The sequence below is a fragment of the Cyprinodon tularosa genome, unplaced genomic scaffold, assembly GCF_016077235.1.
Source record: "Cyprinodon tularosa strain WSP-4 unplaced genomic scaffold, ASM1607723v1 ctg978, whole genome shotgun sequence".
NCBI classification, from domain to species: Eukaryota; Metazoa; Chordata; class Actinopteri; order Cyprinodontiformes; family Cyprinodontidae; genus Cyprinodon; species Cyprinodon tularosa.
In genome coordinates, this window is record NW_024039760.1 from 66,905 (window position 1) to 85,529 (window position 18,625).

General features: G+C 51.0%; 1 protein-coding gene across 4 annotated transcripts; it reads left to right on the top strand.

Moving 5' to 3' along the window:
- The first annotated feature begins 555 nt into the window (after window positions 1-555).
- On the top strand, window positions 556-13,332 carry LOC119777019 (pseudouridine 5'-phosphatase). 4 transcript variants are annotated; one of them, XR_005279858.1, is made up of 6 exons: window positions 556-681; window positions 4,526-4,744; window positions 7,717-7,946; window positions 12,624-12,840; window positions 12,878-13,195; window positions 13,246-13,332. XR_005279858.1 is itself a non-coding variant. In XM_038275755.1 (5 exons), exons 1-4 carry the CDS (start codon window positions 618-620, stop codon window positions 12,798-12,800), a joined length of 690 nt encoding a protein of 229 aa, XP_038131683.1. In that variant the 5' UTR covers window positions 556-617; the 3' UTR covers window positions 12,801-12,840; window positions 12,878-13,332. The 4 variants fall into 4 exon arrangements, 1 of the variants encoding a protein (XP_038131683.1); XR_005279860.1 differs by having other exon boundaries at window positions 12,935-13,195; XR_005279859.1 differs by having other exon boundaries at window positions 12,985-13,195.
- Window positions 13,333-18,625: the final 5,293 nt, after the last annotated feature.

The following is an 18,625-nucleotide window of genomic DNA, read 5'->3' on the forward strand; positions in this document are numbered from 1 at the left end:
TGATGATCGTAACCAGTATTGTATCCATAAATGTCGTTATGCAAAATGCTTGAACTTTCCTCCTTTAACCGATGTCTGAAAAAGATGCAGAACCTTAAAGCAAATAAATTGTCTGATTTAATGGAAGAACTTCAGTTAGTCCCTCTCCTTAATTATTTAATTATTATTTTTTCTTTCCTTGTTCTAACCTCAGTTTTTTTTTTCTTGTAATGTTCATTATCGACGTATTGGTTTAGATTGTCATTGATATTCTTTATTTTAAAAAAGAAAAAAAAACTGTGAGCCATGACATCAGCGCGCATGCGCAGAGCCACTTCGCCTCCAAGAAGATGGGCCGTGAGTCCTGACATCAGCGCGCATGCGCAGAACCGCTTCGCCTCCTGGAAGATGGCCTGTGAGCCGTGACATCAGCGCGTGCGCAGAGCCACTTCTACTCCTGGAAGATGGCCCGTGAGCCCTGACATCAGCGCGCATGCGCATAACCGCTTCGCCTCCTGGAAGATGGCCTGTGAGCCGTGACATCAGCGCGCGTGCGCAGAGCCACTTCTACTCCTGGAAGATGGCCCGTGAGCCCTGACATCAGCGCGCATGCGCATAACCGCTTCGCCTCCTGGAAGATGGCCGCCTCCTGCTGCAGACCTGTGAGCCATGTCATCTTCGACATGGACGGATTACTGCTCGGTACTGACCCAGTTTAACCTCTTTTATTAACCGAACCGAACCTCCAGCGGGGCTCTGCGTGGTTCTGCTGCTGCCGTAAAGTTTCCGCTGAAGAACATCATGCAGAAAATGACAGATTCTACACGATTCTGCTGATAATAAACTTTAGACCTCTGATCAAACATGGAGACATGATTAGTTTCTGTTTACTAAGAATAAAGATTAATTCGGCTTAAACTTCCTAGATTAGAAAGCATCAGAAAGAGGAAATAATCCCGTTTGTGTTTCAGGAAGTGGTTTAGTTCAAGGTGCAGATTTATGGAGGACCAACTCTGCCATATTTAAAAATAAATACAAAAATAAATAAATGCTCGATGAATAAATAAGCAAACAATTAATTGCCCCCGAAAATACCATAAACAAATAAATGTAGGTAGAGATTAAATTATACAGCGTGGCTTAAATTTATATTGGCTTCTTTATTTATTCTCCTTTGCAATAACTACCTTATTTATATATTATCCGTGTTCAACTTTATTTATTTATTACTTTAAGTATTTATGTGCCTGTGATAATAGTTTGTAATAGTTTGGTCTGTTTTTTCTTCGTATTTTTTGAATTATTTATTCCTGCCTGTGGTTTTTCTATTTCTGTGCATTTCTGCCTCTTTATGTAAATGAGGGGGGGGGGGGGGGGGGGGGGGGGGGGGGGGGGTCTCAGAGGGTCACCTTCTAACCCTAACCCTGGGGGCCCATATTCTGACCCCACAGAGCTCAGAGTATTAAGTTAAAAGTTCTCTTTTCTGTTGCTGTTGTTCAATAAAAGGATATTTTAAGATCATTTGGGGCGAGAACATTATACTTTAAGCTCCACTATATCGCCCATTTACTGATTTAATGCGGAATAAAAAAAAATCCTAAATTGAGAGGACCGCCGCAACCAGCGGAGCTCCGATGGCAGACGGGCTAACGGCAGCCAGGGTCTGCAGTGGGGATCGGGTCCTCCTGGTACTGGGCTGATGGTTCTGGTGGTGTCAGGGCCGTGGGGATCCGGTCCTCCTGGTACTGGACTGATGGTTCTGGTGGTGTCAGGGCCGTGGGGATCCGGTCCTCCTGGTACTGGACTGATGGTTCTGGCAGTGTCAGGGCCGTGGGGATCCGGTCCTCCTGGTACCGGGCTGATGGTTCTGGTGGTGTCAGGGCTGTGGGGATCGGGTCCTCTCAGTACCGGGCTGATGGTTCTGGTGGTGTCAGGGCCGTGGGGATCGGGTCCTCTCAGTACCGGGCTGATGGTTCTGGTGGTGTCAGGGCCGTGGGGATCGGGTCCTCCTGGTACTGGGCTGATGGTTCTGGTGGTGTCAGGGCCGTGGGGATCCGGTCCTCCTGGTACTGGACTGATGGTTCTGGCAGTGTCAGGGCCGTGGGGATCCGGTCCTCCTGGTACCGGGCTGATGGTTCTGGTGGTGTCAGGGCCGTGGGGATCCGGTCCTCCTGGTACCGGGCTGATGGTTCTGGTGGTGTCAGGGCTGTGGGGATCGGGTCCTCTCAGTACCGGGCTGATGGTTCTGGTGGTGTCAGGGCCGTGGGGATCGGGTCCTCTCAGTACCGGGCTGATGGTTCTGGTGGTGTCAGGGCCGTGGGGATCGGGTCCTCCTGGTACTGGGCTGATGGTTCTGGTGGTGTCAGGGCCGTGGGGATCCGGTCCTCCTGGTACTGGACTGATGGTTCTGGCAGTGTCAGGGCCGTGGGGATCCGGTCCTCCTGGTACCGGGCTGATGGTTCTGGTGGTGTCAGGGCCGTGGGGATCCGGTCCTCCTGGTACCGGGCTGATGGTTCTGGTGGTGTCAGGGCTGTGGGGATCGGGTCCTCTCAGTACCGGGCTGATGGTTCTGGTGGTGTCAGGGCCGTGGGGATCGGGTCCTCTCATTACCGGGCTGATGGTTCTGGTGGTGTCAGGGCTGTGGGGATCCGGTCCTCCTGGTACCGGGCTGATGGTTCTGGTGGTGTCAGGGCTGTGGGGATCCGGTCCTCCTGGTACCGGGCTGATGGTTCTGGTGGTGTCAGGGCCGTGGGGATCGGGTCCTCTCATTACCGGGCTGATGGTTCTGGTGGTGTCAGGGCCGTGGGGATCCGGTCCTCCTGGTACTGGGCTGATGGTTCTGGTGGTGTCAGGGCCGTGGGGATCCGGTCCTCCTGGTACCGGGCTGATGGTTCTGGTGGTGTCAGGGCATTGGGGATCCGGTCCTCCTGGTACTGGGCTGATGGTTCTGGTGGTGTCAGGGCCGTGGGGATCCGGTCCTCCTGGTACTGGGCTGATGGTTCTGGCTGTGTCAGGGCCGTGGGGATCCGGTCCTCCTGGTACTGGGCTGATGGTTCTGGTGGTGTCAGGGCCGTGGGGATCCGGTCCTCCTGGTACTGGGCTGATGGTTCTGGTGGTGTCAGGGCCGTGGGGATCCGGTCCTCCTGGTACCGGGCTGATGGTTCTGGTGGTGTGAGGGCATTGGGGATCCGGTCCTCCTGGTACTGGGCTGATGGTTCTGGTGGTGTGAGGGCATTGGGGATCCGGTCCTCCTGGTACTGGGCTGATGGTTCTGGTGGTGTGAGGGCCGTGGGGATCCGGTCCTCGTGGTACCGGGCTGATGGTTCTGGTGGTGTGAGGGCATTGGGGATCCGGTATTCCTGGTATCGGGCTGATGGTTCTGGTGGTGTGAGGGCATTGTGGATCCGGTCCTCCTGGTACTGGGCTGATGGTTCTGGTGGTGTGAGGGCATTGGGGATCCGGTCCTCGTGGTACCGGGCTGATGGTTCTGGTGGTGTGAGGGCATTGGGGATCCGGTCCTCCTGGTACTGGGCTGATGGTTCTGGTGGTGTGAGGGCATTGGGGATCCGGTCCTCCTGGTACTGGGCTGATGGTTCTGGTGGTGTGAGGGCCGTGGGGATCCGGTCCTCGTGGTACCGGGCTGATGGTTCTGGTGGTGTGAGGGCATTGGGGATCCGGTCCTCCTGGTACCGGGCTGATGGTTCTGGTGGTGTGAGGGCATTGGGGATCCGGTCCTCCTGGTACTGGGCTGATGGTTCTGGCGGTGTCAGGGCCGTGGGGATCCGTTCCTCCTGGTACTGGGCTATTGGTTCTGGCGGTGTCAGGGCCGTGGGGATCCGGTCCTCCTGGTACTGGGCTGATGGTTCTGGCGGTGTCAGGGCCGTGGGGATCCGGTCCTCCTGGTACCGGGCTGATGGTTCTGGCGGTGTGAGGGCATTGGGGATCCGGTCCTCCTGGTACCGGGCTGATGGTTCTGGTGGTGTGAGGGCATTGGGGATCCGGTCCTCCTGGTACCGGGCTGATGGCTCTGGTGGTGTGAGGGCATTGGGGATCCGGTCCTCCTGGTACCGGGCTGATGGTTCTGGTGGTGTGAGGGCATTGGGGATCCGGTCCTCCTGGTACTGGGCTGATGGTTCTGGCGGTGTCAGGGCCGTGGGGATCCGGTCCTCCTGGTACCGGGCTGATGGTTCTGGCGGTGTGAGGGCATTGGGGATCCTGTCCTCCTGGTACCGGGCTGATGGTTCTGGCGGTGTGAGGGCATTGGGGATCCGGTCCTCCTGGTACCGGGCTGATGGTTCTGGTGGTGTGAGGGCATTGGGGATCCGGTCCTCCTGGTACCGGGCTGATGGCTCTGGTGGTGTGAGGGCATTGGGGATCCGGTCCTCCTGGTACCGGGCTGATGGTTCTGGTGGTGTGAGGGCATTGGGGATCCGGTCCTCCTGGTATCGGGCTGATGGTTCTGGTGGTGTGAGGGCATTGTGGATCAGGTCCTCCTGGTACCGGGCCGATGGTTCTGGTTGGTCTCATATTTTCTTCTCCTCCTCAGACACGGAGCGGCTCTACACAGTGTCCTTCCAGGAGATCTGTGACCGCTTTGGAAAGCAGTACACCTGGGAGGTGAAATCTTTGGTGATGGGGAAGAAGGCTCTGGACGCCGCCCAGATCATCAGGGACTCCTTGGAGCTTCCTCTGACGGCCCAGGAACTTCTAGAGGAGAGCAGGAAGATCCAGGAGAGGATCTTTCCTACAGCCAAGCTCCTGCCAGGTAGACGCTTCCTGCTGACCCTGTTGGTCCGACTCTACCCGCTCCTTTCCAGGTCCATTCACCGGATCTGACACGCCAGAACCAGTTTGAGGCAGAACCAGTTAGAGCCAGAACCGGTTAGAGACAGAACCAGTTAGAGCCAGAACCGATTAGAGCCAGAACCAGTTAGAGACAGAACCAGTTAGAGACAGAACCAGTTAGAGCCAGAACCGGTTAGAGCCAGAACCAGTTAGAGCCAGAACCAGTTAGAGCCAGAACTGGTTAGAGCCAGAACCGGTTAGAGCCAGAACCAGTTAGAGCCAGAACTGGTTAGAGCCAGAACCAGTTAGAGCCAGAACCGATTAGAGACAGAACCGATTAGAGGCTGAACCAGTTAGAGCCAGAACCGGTTAGAGCCAGAACCAGTTAGAGCCAGAACCGATTAGAGACAGAACCGATTAGAGGCAGAACCAGTTAGAGCCAGAACCGGTTAGAGCCAGAACCAGTTAGAGCCAGAATCAGTTAGAGGCAGAACCAGTTAGAGCCATAACCAGTTAGAGCCAGAACCAGTTAGAGCCAGAACCACTTAGAGGCAGAACCACTTAGAGGCAGAACCACTTAGAGGCAGAACCAGTTAGAGCCAGAACCAGTTAGAGCCAGAACCGGTTAGAGACAGAACCGGTTAGAGACAGAACCGGTTAGAGACAGAACCGGTTAGAAACAGAACCGGTTAGAGCCGGAACCGGTTAGAGCCAGAACCGATTAGAGCCAGAACCGGTTAGAGCCAGATCCGCTTAGAGACAGAACTGGTTAGAAACAGAACCGGTTAGAAACAGAACCGGTTAGAGCCAGAACCGGTTAGAGGCAGAACCGGTTAGAGCCAGAACGGCTTAGAGCCAGATCCGCTTAGAGCCAGAACTTGTTAGAAGCAGAACTGGTTAGAGGCAGAACCAGTTAGAGCCAGAACCGGTTAGAGGCAGAACTGGTTAGAGGCAGAACCGGTTAGAGCCAGAACTGATTAGAGCCAGAACCAGTTGTAGGCAGAACCAGTTAGAGCCAGAACCGATCTGCAGGTTAGAAGCAGAACCGGTTAGAGGCAGAACCAGTTAGAGCCAGAACCGGTTAGAGCCAGAACCGATCTGCAGGTTAGAAGCAGAACCGGTTAGAGGCAGAACCAGTTAGAGCCACAACCAGTTAGAGCCAGAACCGGTTAGAGGCAGAACTGGTTAGAGGCAGAACCGGTTAGAGCCAGAGCCAGTTAGAGGCAGAACTGGTTAGAGGCAGAACCAGTTAGAGACAGAACTGATTAGAGCCAGAACCAGTTAGAGCCAGAACCGGTTAGAGCCAGAGCCAGTTAGAGGCAGAACCGGTTAGAGCCAGAACCAGTTAGAGCCAGAACCGATCTGCAGGTTAGAAGCAGAACCGGTTAGAGGCAGAACCAGTTAGAGCCACAACCAGTTAGAGCCAGAACCGGTTAGAGGCAGAACTGGTTAGAGGCAGAACCGGTTAGAGGCAGAACCGGTTAGAGGCAGAACCGGTTAGAGCCAGAGCCAGTTAGAGGCAGAACCGGTTAGAGGCAGAACCGGTTAGAGCCAGAGCCAGTTAGAGGCAGAACCGGTTAGAGGCAGAACCGGTTAGAGGCAGAACCAGTTGTAGGCAGAACCAGTTATAGCCAGAACCGATCTGCAGGTTAGAAGCAGAACCGGTTAGAGGCAGAACCAGTTAGAGCCAGAACCAGTTAGAGCCAGAACCAGTTAGAGCCAGAACCGATCTGCAGGTTAGAAGCAGAACCGGTTAGAGGCAGAACCAGTTAGAGCCAGAACCAGTTAGAGCCAGAACCAGTTGGAGCCAGAACCAGTTAGAGCCAGAACCGGTTAGAGGCAGAACTGGTTAGAGGCAGAACCGGTTAGAGCCAGAGCCAGTTGGAGCCAGAACCAGTTAGAGGCAGAACCGGTTAGAGGCAGAACCGGTTAGAGCCAGAGCCAGTTAGAGGCAGAACCGGTTAGAGGCAGAACCAGTTGTAGGAAGAACCAGTTGTAGGCAGAACCAGTTATAGCCAGAACCGATCTGCAGGTTAGAAGCAGAACCGGTTAGAGGCAGAACCAGTTAGAGCCAGAACCAGTTAGAGCCAGAACCAGTTAGAGCCAGAACCGATCTGCAGGTTAGAAGCAGAACCGGTTAGAGGCAGAACCAGTTAGAGCCAGAACCAGTTAGAGCCAGAACCGGTTAGAAGCAGAACCGCTTAGAGGCAGAACCGCTTAGAGGCAGAACCGGTTAGAGCCAGAACCAGTTAGAGCCAGAACCGGTTAGAAGCAGAACCGCTTAGTGGCAGAACCGCTTAGAGGCAGAACCGGTTAGAGCCAGAACTGGTTAGAGCCAGAACCGATCTGCAGGTTAGAAGCAGAACCGGTTAGAGGCAGAACCAGTTAGAGCCACAACCAGTTAGAGCCAGAACCGGTTAGAGGCAGAACTGGTTAGAGGCAGAACCGGTTAGAGGCAGAACCGGTTAGAGGCAGAACCGGTTAGAGCCAGAGCCAGTTAGAGGCAGAACCGGTTAGAGGCAGAACCGGTTAGAGCCAGAGCCAGTTAGAGGCAGAACTGGTTAGAGGCAGAACCGGTTAGAGGCAGAACCGGTTAGAGGCAGAACTGGTTAGAGGCAGAACCGGTTAGAGGCAGAACCGGTTAGAGGCAGAACCGGTTAGAGCCAGAGCCAGTTAGAGGCAGAACTGGTTAGAGGCAGAACCGGTTAGAGGCAGAACCGGTTAGAGGCAGAACCGGTTAGAGCCAGAGCCAGTTAGAGGCAGAACCGGTTAGAGGCAGAACCGGTTAGAGCCAGAGCCAGTTAGAGGCAGAACCGGTTAGAGGCAGAACTGGTTAGAAGCAGAACCAGTTATAGGCAGAACCAGTTATAGGCAGAACCGGTTAGAGCTGGCTGTCACCAACGGTCACGGAACCAGAACCATCTCAGCCTTATCGATCCGTCTGTCATACAGGTGTGGAGAGGCTTGTGGATCATCTAAAGAAGCACAGCATCCCCATCGCCGTGGCAACCAGCTCAGACGCTGTGACCTTCCAGTTGAAGACCTCGGCGCACGCGGACTTCTTCGCTCAGTTCGACCACGTGGTTCTGGGCGACGACCCGGACGTGAAGCAGGGGAAACCGGAACCGGACTCTTTCCTGGTGTGTGCCGCCAGATTCAGCCCCCCAGCCCCCCCCCACAAGGTAAGACCACACATCGGCTTCTGGAGACCTGATAGTGGAGTGGGTCAGGAGGAGGGAGCTGCTGATTGGTCTCCATGGAAACAGCCCACCACTTATGATGTCATAGCTTTCTAAGCCTCTGACTGGTTGGGTCTCCGCCTCAAACATTGCCTCATCAGAGGAACCAATGACCAGAGAGGAAAACGAAAATGAATAACAGGGACAGAGTGGGATTCATTCAGTGATAACAACCCACTGAGCCTACGGGCACAATCTGAAACCTGTTTTAGGGACTGATGATAGCAGCCATTTAATGGGATGATAACATGGCTGGCTCTCTGCGTCTTCCCTCTAGTCCTTCACCGCCGCCTCATCAGGTTTTTCTGTCTCGGTTTCAACCTGCCGCTATAGAAGTAAATACCATCAAAAGCAGCTTTAATAGAACTTTTATCTGTGTATACCATGTTAGACAATGTTTTATCATCATGAAATTTACCATAAGATAAACTTTGACATTTTGGAAGTACACATTATAAATATTTCCTAATGACTATACATCTGAACATAAATGAGTAACTTAGTGATGATGCAGTCAGATACTTGAACCTGCAATGGTCTGATCTCTCCTGCCTCCGCCCTCATGGAGACGTCCTGATGAAGGGAAGGGCCTTGGATCCCAGATCCACCTTTAAAGTCTCTTTCTGCTCATCCTCTACTTCAGCTCTTCTCTAATGGCTGATTTTATTCCTTTCACTAGTGCAGAATCAGATGCGTTCCCTTGAAAATGATGGAGGAGCTGAGCAGGAAGTTGCCCTGCTGATAAGTTTAGGGAGTTTTCCTCAGACTTCACAGGTGTAGCTGCCTTCATGATCTCCTCATGTAGGAGTTTATCTTCATGCACCTGCAGCAGCTTTGGTGTTCATCCTCATCCCAACAAATGGGCAACATTAGGAGGTTTCCAGTGGGTGATTTGATGGTGGAATGTGGGTAAAGCACCTGAAACATGCCAGTTAGCTTAGCTGTGATGTGAGCTGGGTCTTTGGTTGGTAGGCTCCACTCATCCAGCACCATTAACTCTGCCATGTTGGTCCCTGTGTGGCCCCCAGGCATGCCCCGTGTTTCCCTTCAGCTCCCAGTCCTCAGTAATGAAAGGACATGAGATCGTCACGTATGATTCTGTGGCTCCAGACGTCCATCCATGGCATGGAAGGGCAACTCTTGGACCTAGAGGAGTTTTGATACGTTCTTCGACTGCTTCATGCTTTGGCATCGCTATTTCAGTAATACAGCAACGGGTTGGGATAACGGACAGTCCAGTGTATTTGCCATGTAGGGAAAGCCTCTATTATCAGCCAGTTAATTCATTAGTCCAGGTGGATGAAACGCTGCAGTGATTCGGCAATCTTTATGGTACGGGGAGAGGTACAGTAGCAGCCAATCAAAAAGGCCCTTCCCTGAAAGAAAAAAAGTGGCCCTTCCCAGTCAAAAACTAGTAAAACGCCAACTAAAAGGCAGCCGAACTGCCGATTGGCAGCCAAGCCGCGCCGGTATATAGCAGCCAATCCGTGCCCATTTAGGACAGCCCACTTTTACATCCCAGGAAAACAACTTCTGATTTTAGAGTAGCTCCTAATACCCACAGCCGCTCTGAAACACGGCCTAATCATTTCCAAATGAATCTACATCTCAGCACTTGATGTCATCCAACTTTTATTAGAGGCCAGTTTGTTGAGGAGCAGTCCAGTGAAGGAGAAGTGATTTAGGGGAGGCTTCCACTGAGAGGTGGTAGAGCAGGTTCCCACACAGACGGAGAATACCCTACAGATAATGATGCTGCAAGCCACCCGCCCGCTCTTCTTTTATTGCCTGTCCTCCTCCTTAAACCATAAAGGTAATAAAGAATCAGCAGCGTAATCTGTAATGAAGAAGAAAACTGTATGGTGTTCAGGAGGTCTCTGTGGACCCCAGACGCTCGTTAATTCCTTTTATTGTGGGTAGGAAATGTTAAAGGTAGAGCAGTGAAGCTTCAGCTATGGAAAATTAAACTCCATAAATCAACCGGTCAACATAAAGGTAAAGGATAATGGAGATGCAGTGGATAAGTCTCCATAATTAGAAGATCTCCGGAAAGCTCCAGCTTGGAATTCATATTTTGTTCTGATACTTTAAGATGTGATTTAAGATGTTAGGCCCTACATGCTGTGTGTTAGTACAATAGATGAAAGAGTGATTCGAGCTCTAATCATGGTCAAACAGTTAATTCTGCACATTAATGGAATAAATTCACCACAACTTCTGTTCAAAATATAAGAGTTTACTGCTTACTGCTGTTTATGAGCCAAGCTTGTGTTCTCTTCTCTGGTCATCATGTCAAGATGAAAAACACAAAGAACGAAGAACCCATCATGTCCAAAAACCATGATCACATGGCACACAGCACCACAAGACTGTGATGATGGTGATGGTGATGATGATGATAATGGTGGTGATGATGATGAGGATGATGATGGTGGTGATGATGATGAGGATGATGATGATGGTGGTGATGAGGATGATGGTGATGATGATGAGGATGATGATGATGGTGGTGATGATTGTGATGATGAGGATGATGGTGATGATGAGGATGATGATGATGGTGATGATGAGGATGATGGTGGTGATGATGGTGATGATGAGGATTATGGTGATGATGATGATGATGATGGTGGTGATGAGGATGATGATGGTGATGATGGTGGTGATGATGATGAGGATGATGATGGTGGTGATGATGATGAGGATGATGATGATGGTGGTGATGATTGTGATGATGAGGATGATGGTGATGATGAGGATGATGATGATGGTGGTGATGATGGTGATGATGAGGATGATGGTGGTGATGATGGTGATGATGAGGATTATGGTGATGATGATGATGGTGGTGATGAGGATGATGGTGGTGATGATGGTGATGATGGTGGTGATGATGGTGATGATGAGGATTGTGGTGGTGATGATGATGAGGATGATGGTGGTGGTGATGATGATGATGATGATGATGATGATGGTGGTGATGATGGTGATGATGATGATGATGATGGTGGTGATGATGATGATGAGGATGATGATGATGGTGGTGATGATTGTGATGATGAGGATGATGGTGATGATGATGATGATGATGGTGGTGATGATTGTGATGATGAGGATTATGGTGGTGATGATGATGAGGATGATGGTGGTGATGATGATGAGGATGGTGGTGATGATTGTGATGGTGATGATGATGGTGATGATGAGGATTGTGGTGGTGATGATGATGATGAGGATGATGGTGGTGGTGATGATGATGATGATGATGATGATGGTGGTGATGATGGTGATGATGATGATGATGGTGGTGATGATGATGATGATGATGGTGGTGGTGATGATGATGAGGATGATGATGATGGTGGTGATGATTGTGATGATGAGGATGATGGTGGTGATGAGGATGATGATGATGGTGGTGATGAGGATGATGGTGGTGATGATGATGATGATGATGGTGGTGATGATTGTGATGATGAGGAATATGGTGGTGATGATGATGAGGATGATGGTGGTGATGATGATGAGGATGGTGGTGATGATTGTGATGGTGATGATGATGGTGATGATGAGGATGATGGTGGTGATGATGGTGATGATGATGATGATGATGATGGTGGTGATGATGGTGATGACGAGGATGATGGTGGTGATGATGGTGATGATGATGGTGGTGATTATGGTGATGATGATGAGGATGATGATGATGGTGATGATGGTGGTGATGATGATGATGGTGGTGATGATGGTGATGATGGTGACGATGGTGGTGATGATGATGATGGTGATGATGAGGATGATGATGGTGATGATGGTGGTGATGATGATGATGATGAGGATGATGGTGGTGATGAGGATGATGATGGTGGTGAGGATGGTGGTGATGATGATGGTGGTGATGATGATGAGGAAGATGATGGTGGTGGTGGTGATGATGGTGGTGATGATGGTGATGATGATAATGATGATGGTGGTGATGATGGTGGTGATGATGATAATGATGATGGTGATGATGATGATGAGGATGATGATGATCATGTTGATGGTGATGATGATGGTGATGATGATAATGATGATAATGATGATGGTGATGATGATGATGATGATGATGATGATGATGATGAGGGTGGTGATGATGATAATGATGATAATGATGATGGTGATGATGAGGATGATGATGATCATGTTGATGGTGATGATGATGGTGATGATGATAATGATGATGGTGATGATGATGATGATGATGATGATGATGAGGGTGGCGTCTTTTTGGGTTTTGGGACTGAGAACCGCCTCTGGAGAAGGTTCTGCTTCAGTTCTAGGTCCAAATTGGTTCTGATCCATTCTGGGTTCTCCTGGCTGAGTTCCCTCCTCATTAGCCTCCCCATGATGCTGCCTCCACCGTGCCTAATCCTTGTAGCAACCAGCTAGACTCTAACCTCTGAAGCATCACATCCAGCTTCCTTATTGGACCGGTGGTTGTGGTAGATTGATCAGAACCAGAGCAAAGGATGCTAGATCAGGTTTCAGAGCTGCCGCTACCCGAGGTGTGTGTCCCTTTAAGAGGCTGAAGGAGGTTTCCCTGCACCAATCAGAAGCTGTCTCTCCTCTCTCTCCCAGTGCCTGGTGTTTGAAGACGCCCCCAACGGCGTGAAGGCGGCGGTGGCTGCAGGGATGCAGGTGGTGATGATTCCTGACGCCAACCTGGACCCCGGCCTGACCCTGGGGGCCACGCTGCGCCTGAGGAGCATGGAGGAGTTTGAGCCGCAGCTCTTTGGCCTTCCTGGGTACGACTGAGTAAACATCATGGTTTCTACTGGTTCTCCTCTGGAAGGAGGAGGAGCTTCCTGCCAGCGTGGCTAAGGAACATGGAGGAGGAGCTTCCTGCCAGCGGCGACCATACCATGAGGGCGTGGCTAAGGTACATGGAGGAGGAGCTTCCTGCCAGCGTACCATGAGGGCGTGGCTGAGGAACATGGAGGAGGAGCTTCCTGCCAGCGGCGACCATACCATGAGGGCGTGGCTGAGGAACATGGAGGAGGAGCTTCCTGCCAGCGGCGGCCGTCCCATGAGGGCGTGGCTAAGGTACATGGAGGAGGAGCCTCCTGCCAGCGTACCATGAGGGCGTGGCTGAGGAACATGGAGGAGGAGCTTCCTGCCAGCGGCGGCCGTACCATGAGGGCTTGGCTAAGGTACATGGAGGAGGAGCTTCCTGCCAGCGTACCATGAGGGCGTGGCTAAGGAACATGGAGGTCTTTGGATGAAGCTCTGCCTCTCCAGATGGAAACCAGTCTTGTTTGTCTCTAATAAAGCTGTTCTTTAAAGTTTATTATTTCGTCTAACCATCAGGGTGTGAATGAGTGAATGTGGGTGTGTCTCCTGACTTGAAAAAGTTCTATATAATTACAGGTCATTTACCATTTAATGACGGGTCATAACAGGTCAGAGGGATTATTTAGGGGATTAATCCCTAAAACCAGATCTTTACCACAAACCATCAGTTTTGAACCTTTTTAGATGAAATCTAATCTGTCCAACATTTGCTTAAAGCCAGAATAATCATATTGATTTCTGTTTCAGATTATTAATCCCTCTGTAGAGATAATCCCAGGTAATGATGTCATAGCTCCAGTCCTGGGGGGTCCATATCCTGCATCTTCCCTAACTGCTGGACCTCGTGTCCCGTCTGAGGAGCCTGCTGGCAGGCTGGAGCGGAACATCTGCAGACCTTCTGCTCTGACGATACGGGAAGGACCTTAATTTCTCAGAGCACGGCCCCAACAAGGAGCTACGGTGGTGGCAGCATAGTGCTGTGGGTCGTTTAACTGCAGGAGGAACTGTTCTCTTCACTGAGACGATGACAACATGAGGGGAGAACCCTGTGATTAAGCAGGAGGCTAAAGCTCTGATGGAAGCTTTCCAGAATCAGCTGGAGATTCTGGCCCCCAGTAACTCCAGTCAGATTTAATGGGCCCCCAGTAACTCCAGTCAACTTACTGGGCCCCCAGTAACTCCAGTCAACTTACTGGCCCCCAGTAACTCCAGTCAGATTTAATGGGCCCCCAGTAACTCCTGTCAGCTTAATGGGCCCCCACTAACTCCAATCAGTTTACTGGCCCCCAGTAACTCCAGTCAGATTTAATGGGCCCCCAGTAACTCCAGTCAGATTTAATGGGCCCCCAGTAACTCCAGTCAGATTTAATGGCCCCAAGTAACTCCAGTCAGATTTAATGGGCCCCCAGTAACTCCAGTCAGCTTACTGGCCCCCAGTAACTCCAGTCAGATTTAATGGGCCCCTAGTAACTCCTGTTAGCTTAATGGGCCCCCAGTAACTCCAATCAGATTTAATGGGCCCCTAGTAACTCCTGTTAGCTTAATGGGCCCCCAGTAACTCCAATCAGTTTACTGGCCCCCAGTAACTCCAGTCAGATTTAATGGGCCCCCAGTAACTCCTGTTAGCTTAATGGGCCCCCAGTAACTCCAATCAGTTTACTGGCCCCCAGTAACTCCAGGCAGATTTAATGGGCCCCCAGTAACTCCTGTCAGCTTAATGGGCCCCCACTAACTCCAATCAGTTTACTGGCCCCCAGTAACTCCAGTCAGATTTAATGGGCCCCCAGTAACTCCAGTCAGATTTAATGGGCCCCCAGTAACTCCAGTCAGATTTAATGGCCCCAAGTAACTCCAGTCAGATTTAATGGGCCCCCAGTAACTCCAGTCAGCTTACTGGGCCCCCAGTAACTCCAGTCAGATTTAATGGGCCCCTAGTAACTCCTGTTAGCTTAATGGGCCCCCAGTAACTCCAATCAGTTTACTGGCCCCCAGTAACTCCAGTCAGATTTAATGGGCCCCCAGTAACTCCAGTCAACTTACTGGGCCCCCAGTAACTCCAGTCAGATTTAATGGGCCCCCAGTAACTCCAGTCAACTTACTGGGCCCCCAGTAACTCCAGTCAACTTACTGGCCCCCAGTAACTCCAGTCAGATTTAATGGGCCCCCAGTAACTCCTGTCAGCTTAATGGGCCCCCACTAACTCCAATCAGTTTACTGGCCCCCAGTAACTCCAGTCAGATTTAATGGGCCCCCAGTAACTCCAGTCAGATTTAATGGGCCCCCAGTAACTCCAGTCAGATTTAATGGCCCAAAGTAACTCCAGTCAGATTTAATGGGCCCCCAGTAACTCCAGTCAGATTTAATGGGCCCCTAGTAACTCCTGTTAGCTTAATGGGCCCCCAGTAACTCCAATCAGTTTACTGGCCTCCAGTAACTCCAGTCAGATTTAATGGGCCCCCAGTAACTCCTGTCAGCTTAATGGCCCAAAGTAACTCCAGTCAGATTTAATGGGCCCCCAGTAACTCCAGTCAGATTTAATGGGCCCCTAGTAACTCCTGTTAGCTTAATGGGCCCCCAGTAACTCCAATCAGTTTACTGGCCCCCAGTAACTCCAGTCAGATTTAATGGGCCCCCAGTAACTCCTGTCAGCTTAATGGGCCCCCAGTAACTCCAATCAGTTTACTGGCCCCCAGTAACTCCAGTCAGATTTAATGGGCCCCCAGTAACTCCAGTCAGATTTAATGGGCCCCCAGTAACTCCAGTCAGATTTAATGGGCCCCCAGTAACTCAAATCAGTTTACTGGCCCCCAGTAACTCCAGTCAGATTTAATGGGCCCCCAGTAACTCCAGTCAGATTTAATGGGCCCCCAGTAACTCCTGTCAGCTTAATGGGCCCCCAGTAACTCCAATCAGTTTACTGGCCCCCAGTAACTCCAGTCAGATTTAATGGCCCCCAGTAATTCCAGTCAGCTTACTGGGCCCTCAGTAACTCCAGTCAGATTTAATGGGCCCCCAGTAACTCCTGTCAGCTTAATGGGCCCCCAGTAACTCCAATCAGTTTACTGGGCCCCAGTAACTCCAGTCAGATTTAATGGGGCCCCAGTAACTCCTGTCAGCTTAATGGGCCCCCAGTAACTCCAATCAGTTTACTGGCCCCCAGTAACTCCAGTCAGATTTAATGGGCCCCCAGTAACTCCTGTCAGCTTAATAGGCCCCCAGTAACTCCAATCAGTTTACTGGCCCCCAGTAACTCCAGTCAGATGTAATGGGCCCCCAGTAACTCCTGTAAGCTTAATGGTTCCCCAGTAACTCCAGTCAGCTTAATTGGCCCCCAGTAACTCCATTCAGATGTAATGGGGCCCCAGTAACTCCTGTCAGCTTAATGGGCCCCCAGTAACTCCAATCAGCTTAATTGGCCCCTAGTAACTCCAATCAGCTTAATTGGCCCCCAGTAACTCCAGTCAGATATAATGGGTCCCCAGTAACTCCAGTCAGGTTAATGGGCCCCCAGTAACTCCTGTCAGCTTAATGGGCCCCCAGTAACTCCAGTCAGATATAATGGGTCCCCAGTAACTCCAGTCAGCTTAATTGGCCCCCAGTAACTCCTGTCAGCTTAATTGGCCCCCAGTAACTTCAGTCAGATGTAATGGGCCCCCAGTAACTCCAGTCAGCTTAATTGGCCCCCAGTAACTCCAGTCAGACATAATGGGTCCCCAGTAACTCCAGTCAGATGTAATGGGTCCCCAGTAACTCCAGTCAGCTTAATTGGCCCCCAGTAACTCCTGTCAGCTTAATGGGCCCCCAGTAACTCCAGTCAGCTTAATTGGTCCCCAGTAACTCCAGTCAGCTTAATTGGCCCCCAGTAACTCCAGTCAGCTTAATTGGCCCCCAGTAACTCCAGTCAGATATAATGGGTCCCCAGTAACTCCAGTCAGATGTAATGGGTCCCCAGTAACTCCAGTCAGCTTAATTGGTCCCCAGTAACTCCAGTCAGATATAATGGGTCCCCAGTAACTCCAGTCAGCTTAATTGGCCCCCAGTAACTCCAGTCAGATGTAATGGGCCCCCAGTGACTCCTGTCAGCTTAATGGGCCCCCAGTAACTCCAGTCAGCTTAATTGGCCCCCAGTAACTCCATTCAGATGTAATGGGCCCCCAGTAACTCCTGTCAGCTTAATGGGCCCCCAGTAACTCCAGTCAGCTTAATGGGCCCCCAGTAACTCCAGTCAGCTTATTTGGCCCCCAGTAACTCCATTCAGATGTAATGGGCCCCCAGTAACTCCTGTCAGCTTAATTGGCCCCCAGTAACTCCATTCAGATGTAATGGGCCCCCAGTAACTCCTGTCAGCTTGATGGGCCCCCAGTAACTCCAATCAGCTTAATTGGCCCCTAGTAACTCCAATCAGCTTAATTGGCCCCCAGTAACTCCATTCAGATGTAATGGGCCCCCAGTAACTCCAGTCAGCTTAATTGGCCCCCAGTAACTCCATTCAGATGTAATGGGCCCCCAGTAACTCCTGTCAGCTTAATGGGCCCCCAGTAACTCAAATCAGCTTAATTGGCCCCTAGTAACTCCAATCAGCTTAATTGGCCCCCAGTAACTCCAGTCAGATATAATGGGTCCCCAGTAACTCCAGTCAGCTTAATGGGCCCCCAGTAACTCCAGTCAGCTTAATGGGCCCCCAGTAACTCCAGTCAGCTTAATGTGTCCCCAGTAACTCCTGTCAGCTTAATGGGCCCCCAGTAACTCCAGTCAGCTTAATTGGCCCCCAGTAACTCCAGTCAGATATAATGGGTCCCCAGTAACTCCAGTCAGCTTAATTGGCCCCCAGTAACTCCAGTCAGATATAATGGGTCCCCAGTAACTCCAGTCAGATGTAATGGGTCCCCAGTAACTCCAGTCAGATATAATGGGTCCCCAGTAACTCCAGTCAGATTTACTGGGTCCCTAGTAACTCCAGTCAGCTTAATTGGCCCCCAGTAACTCCAGTCAGATGTAATGGGCCCCCAGTAACTCCTGTCAGCTTAATGGGCCCCCAGTAACTCCAGTCAGCTTAATTGGCCCCCAGTAACTCCAGTCAGATATAATGGGTCCCCAGTAACTCCAGTCAGATGTAATGGGTCCCCAGTAACTCCAGTCAGATATAATGGGTCCCCAGTAACTCCAGTCAGATTTACTGGCCCCCAGTAACTCCAATCAGTTTACTGGCCCCCAGTAACTCCAGTTAGATGTAATGGGCCCCCAGTAACTCCTGTCAGATTTAATGGGCCCCCAGTAACTCCAGTCAGATTGAATGGCCCCCAGTAAGGGGCTTTCAGGTCCTATCAGCTGACGAAGAAGGAAACCTGATGGTGGCGCTGTACCGAGAGACGTTGGACTGACCTAAAGGTGGATTAGAGACGTTCCTGTTGTTGGACCGTGGGAAGAAAGAACCTCTCAGGCTCAGGGAGAACAGACCCAGGCTGGGATCTGAACCAGCAACCTCTGAGCCTGGAAGGCAGCTATGAGCAAAGATTCTGCAGAACCTAGAGAAGTTGTTGGGCTCCATTTAGATCGGTTCATTTTTCTCCTGACCTTCATTTCAGCTTTAATTAGTTGCTGAATCATTTTCACACTCGCTGCATATCCAATGTGATCCATGCACGACTACAAGACGTTCCCCTCCATCTTTAATTCATGACATCATCTGATATCAGGTGAACCCGTCACACGCAGTTCACTGCCTGCATAATCAGAGGATGTTCTGAAAGCAAAGCGGCCTGGAAATCAGAAGTATTCACACCCATTTC

What these genes read in the sequence shown, in the direction of transcription:
- LOC119777019 (XM_038275755.1), top strand. Translation starts at nt 618, where the DNA reads ATGGCCGCCTCCTGCTGCAGACCTGTGAGCCATGTCATCTTCGACATG. An exon ending in CATGGACGGATTACTGCTCG is followed by an intron (nt 682 to 4,525) that starts GTACTGACCCAG and finishes TCTCCTCCTCAG; the next exon opens with ACACGGAGCGGCTCTACACA. An exon ending in TACAGCCAAGCTCCTGCCAG is followed by an intron (nt 4,745 to 7,716) that starts GTAGACGCTTCC and finishes TCTGTCATACAG; the next exon opens with GTGTGGAGAGGCTTGTGGAT.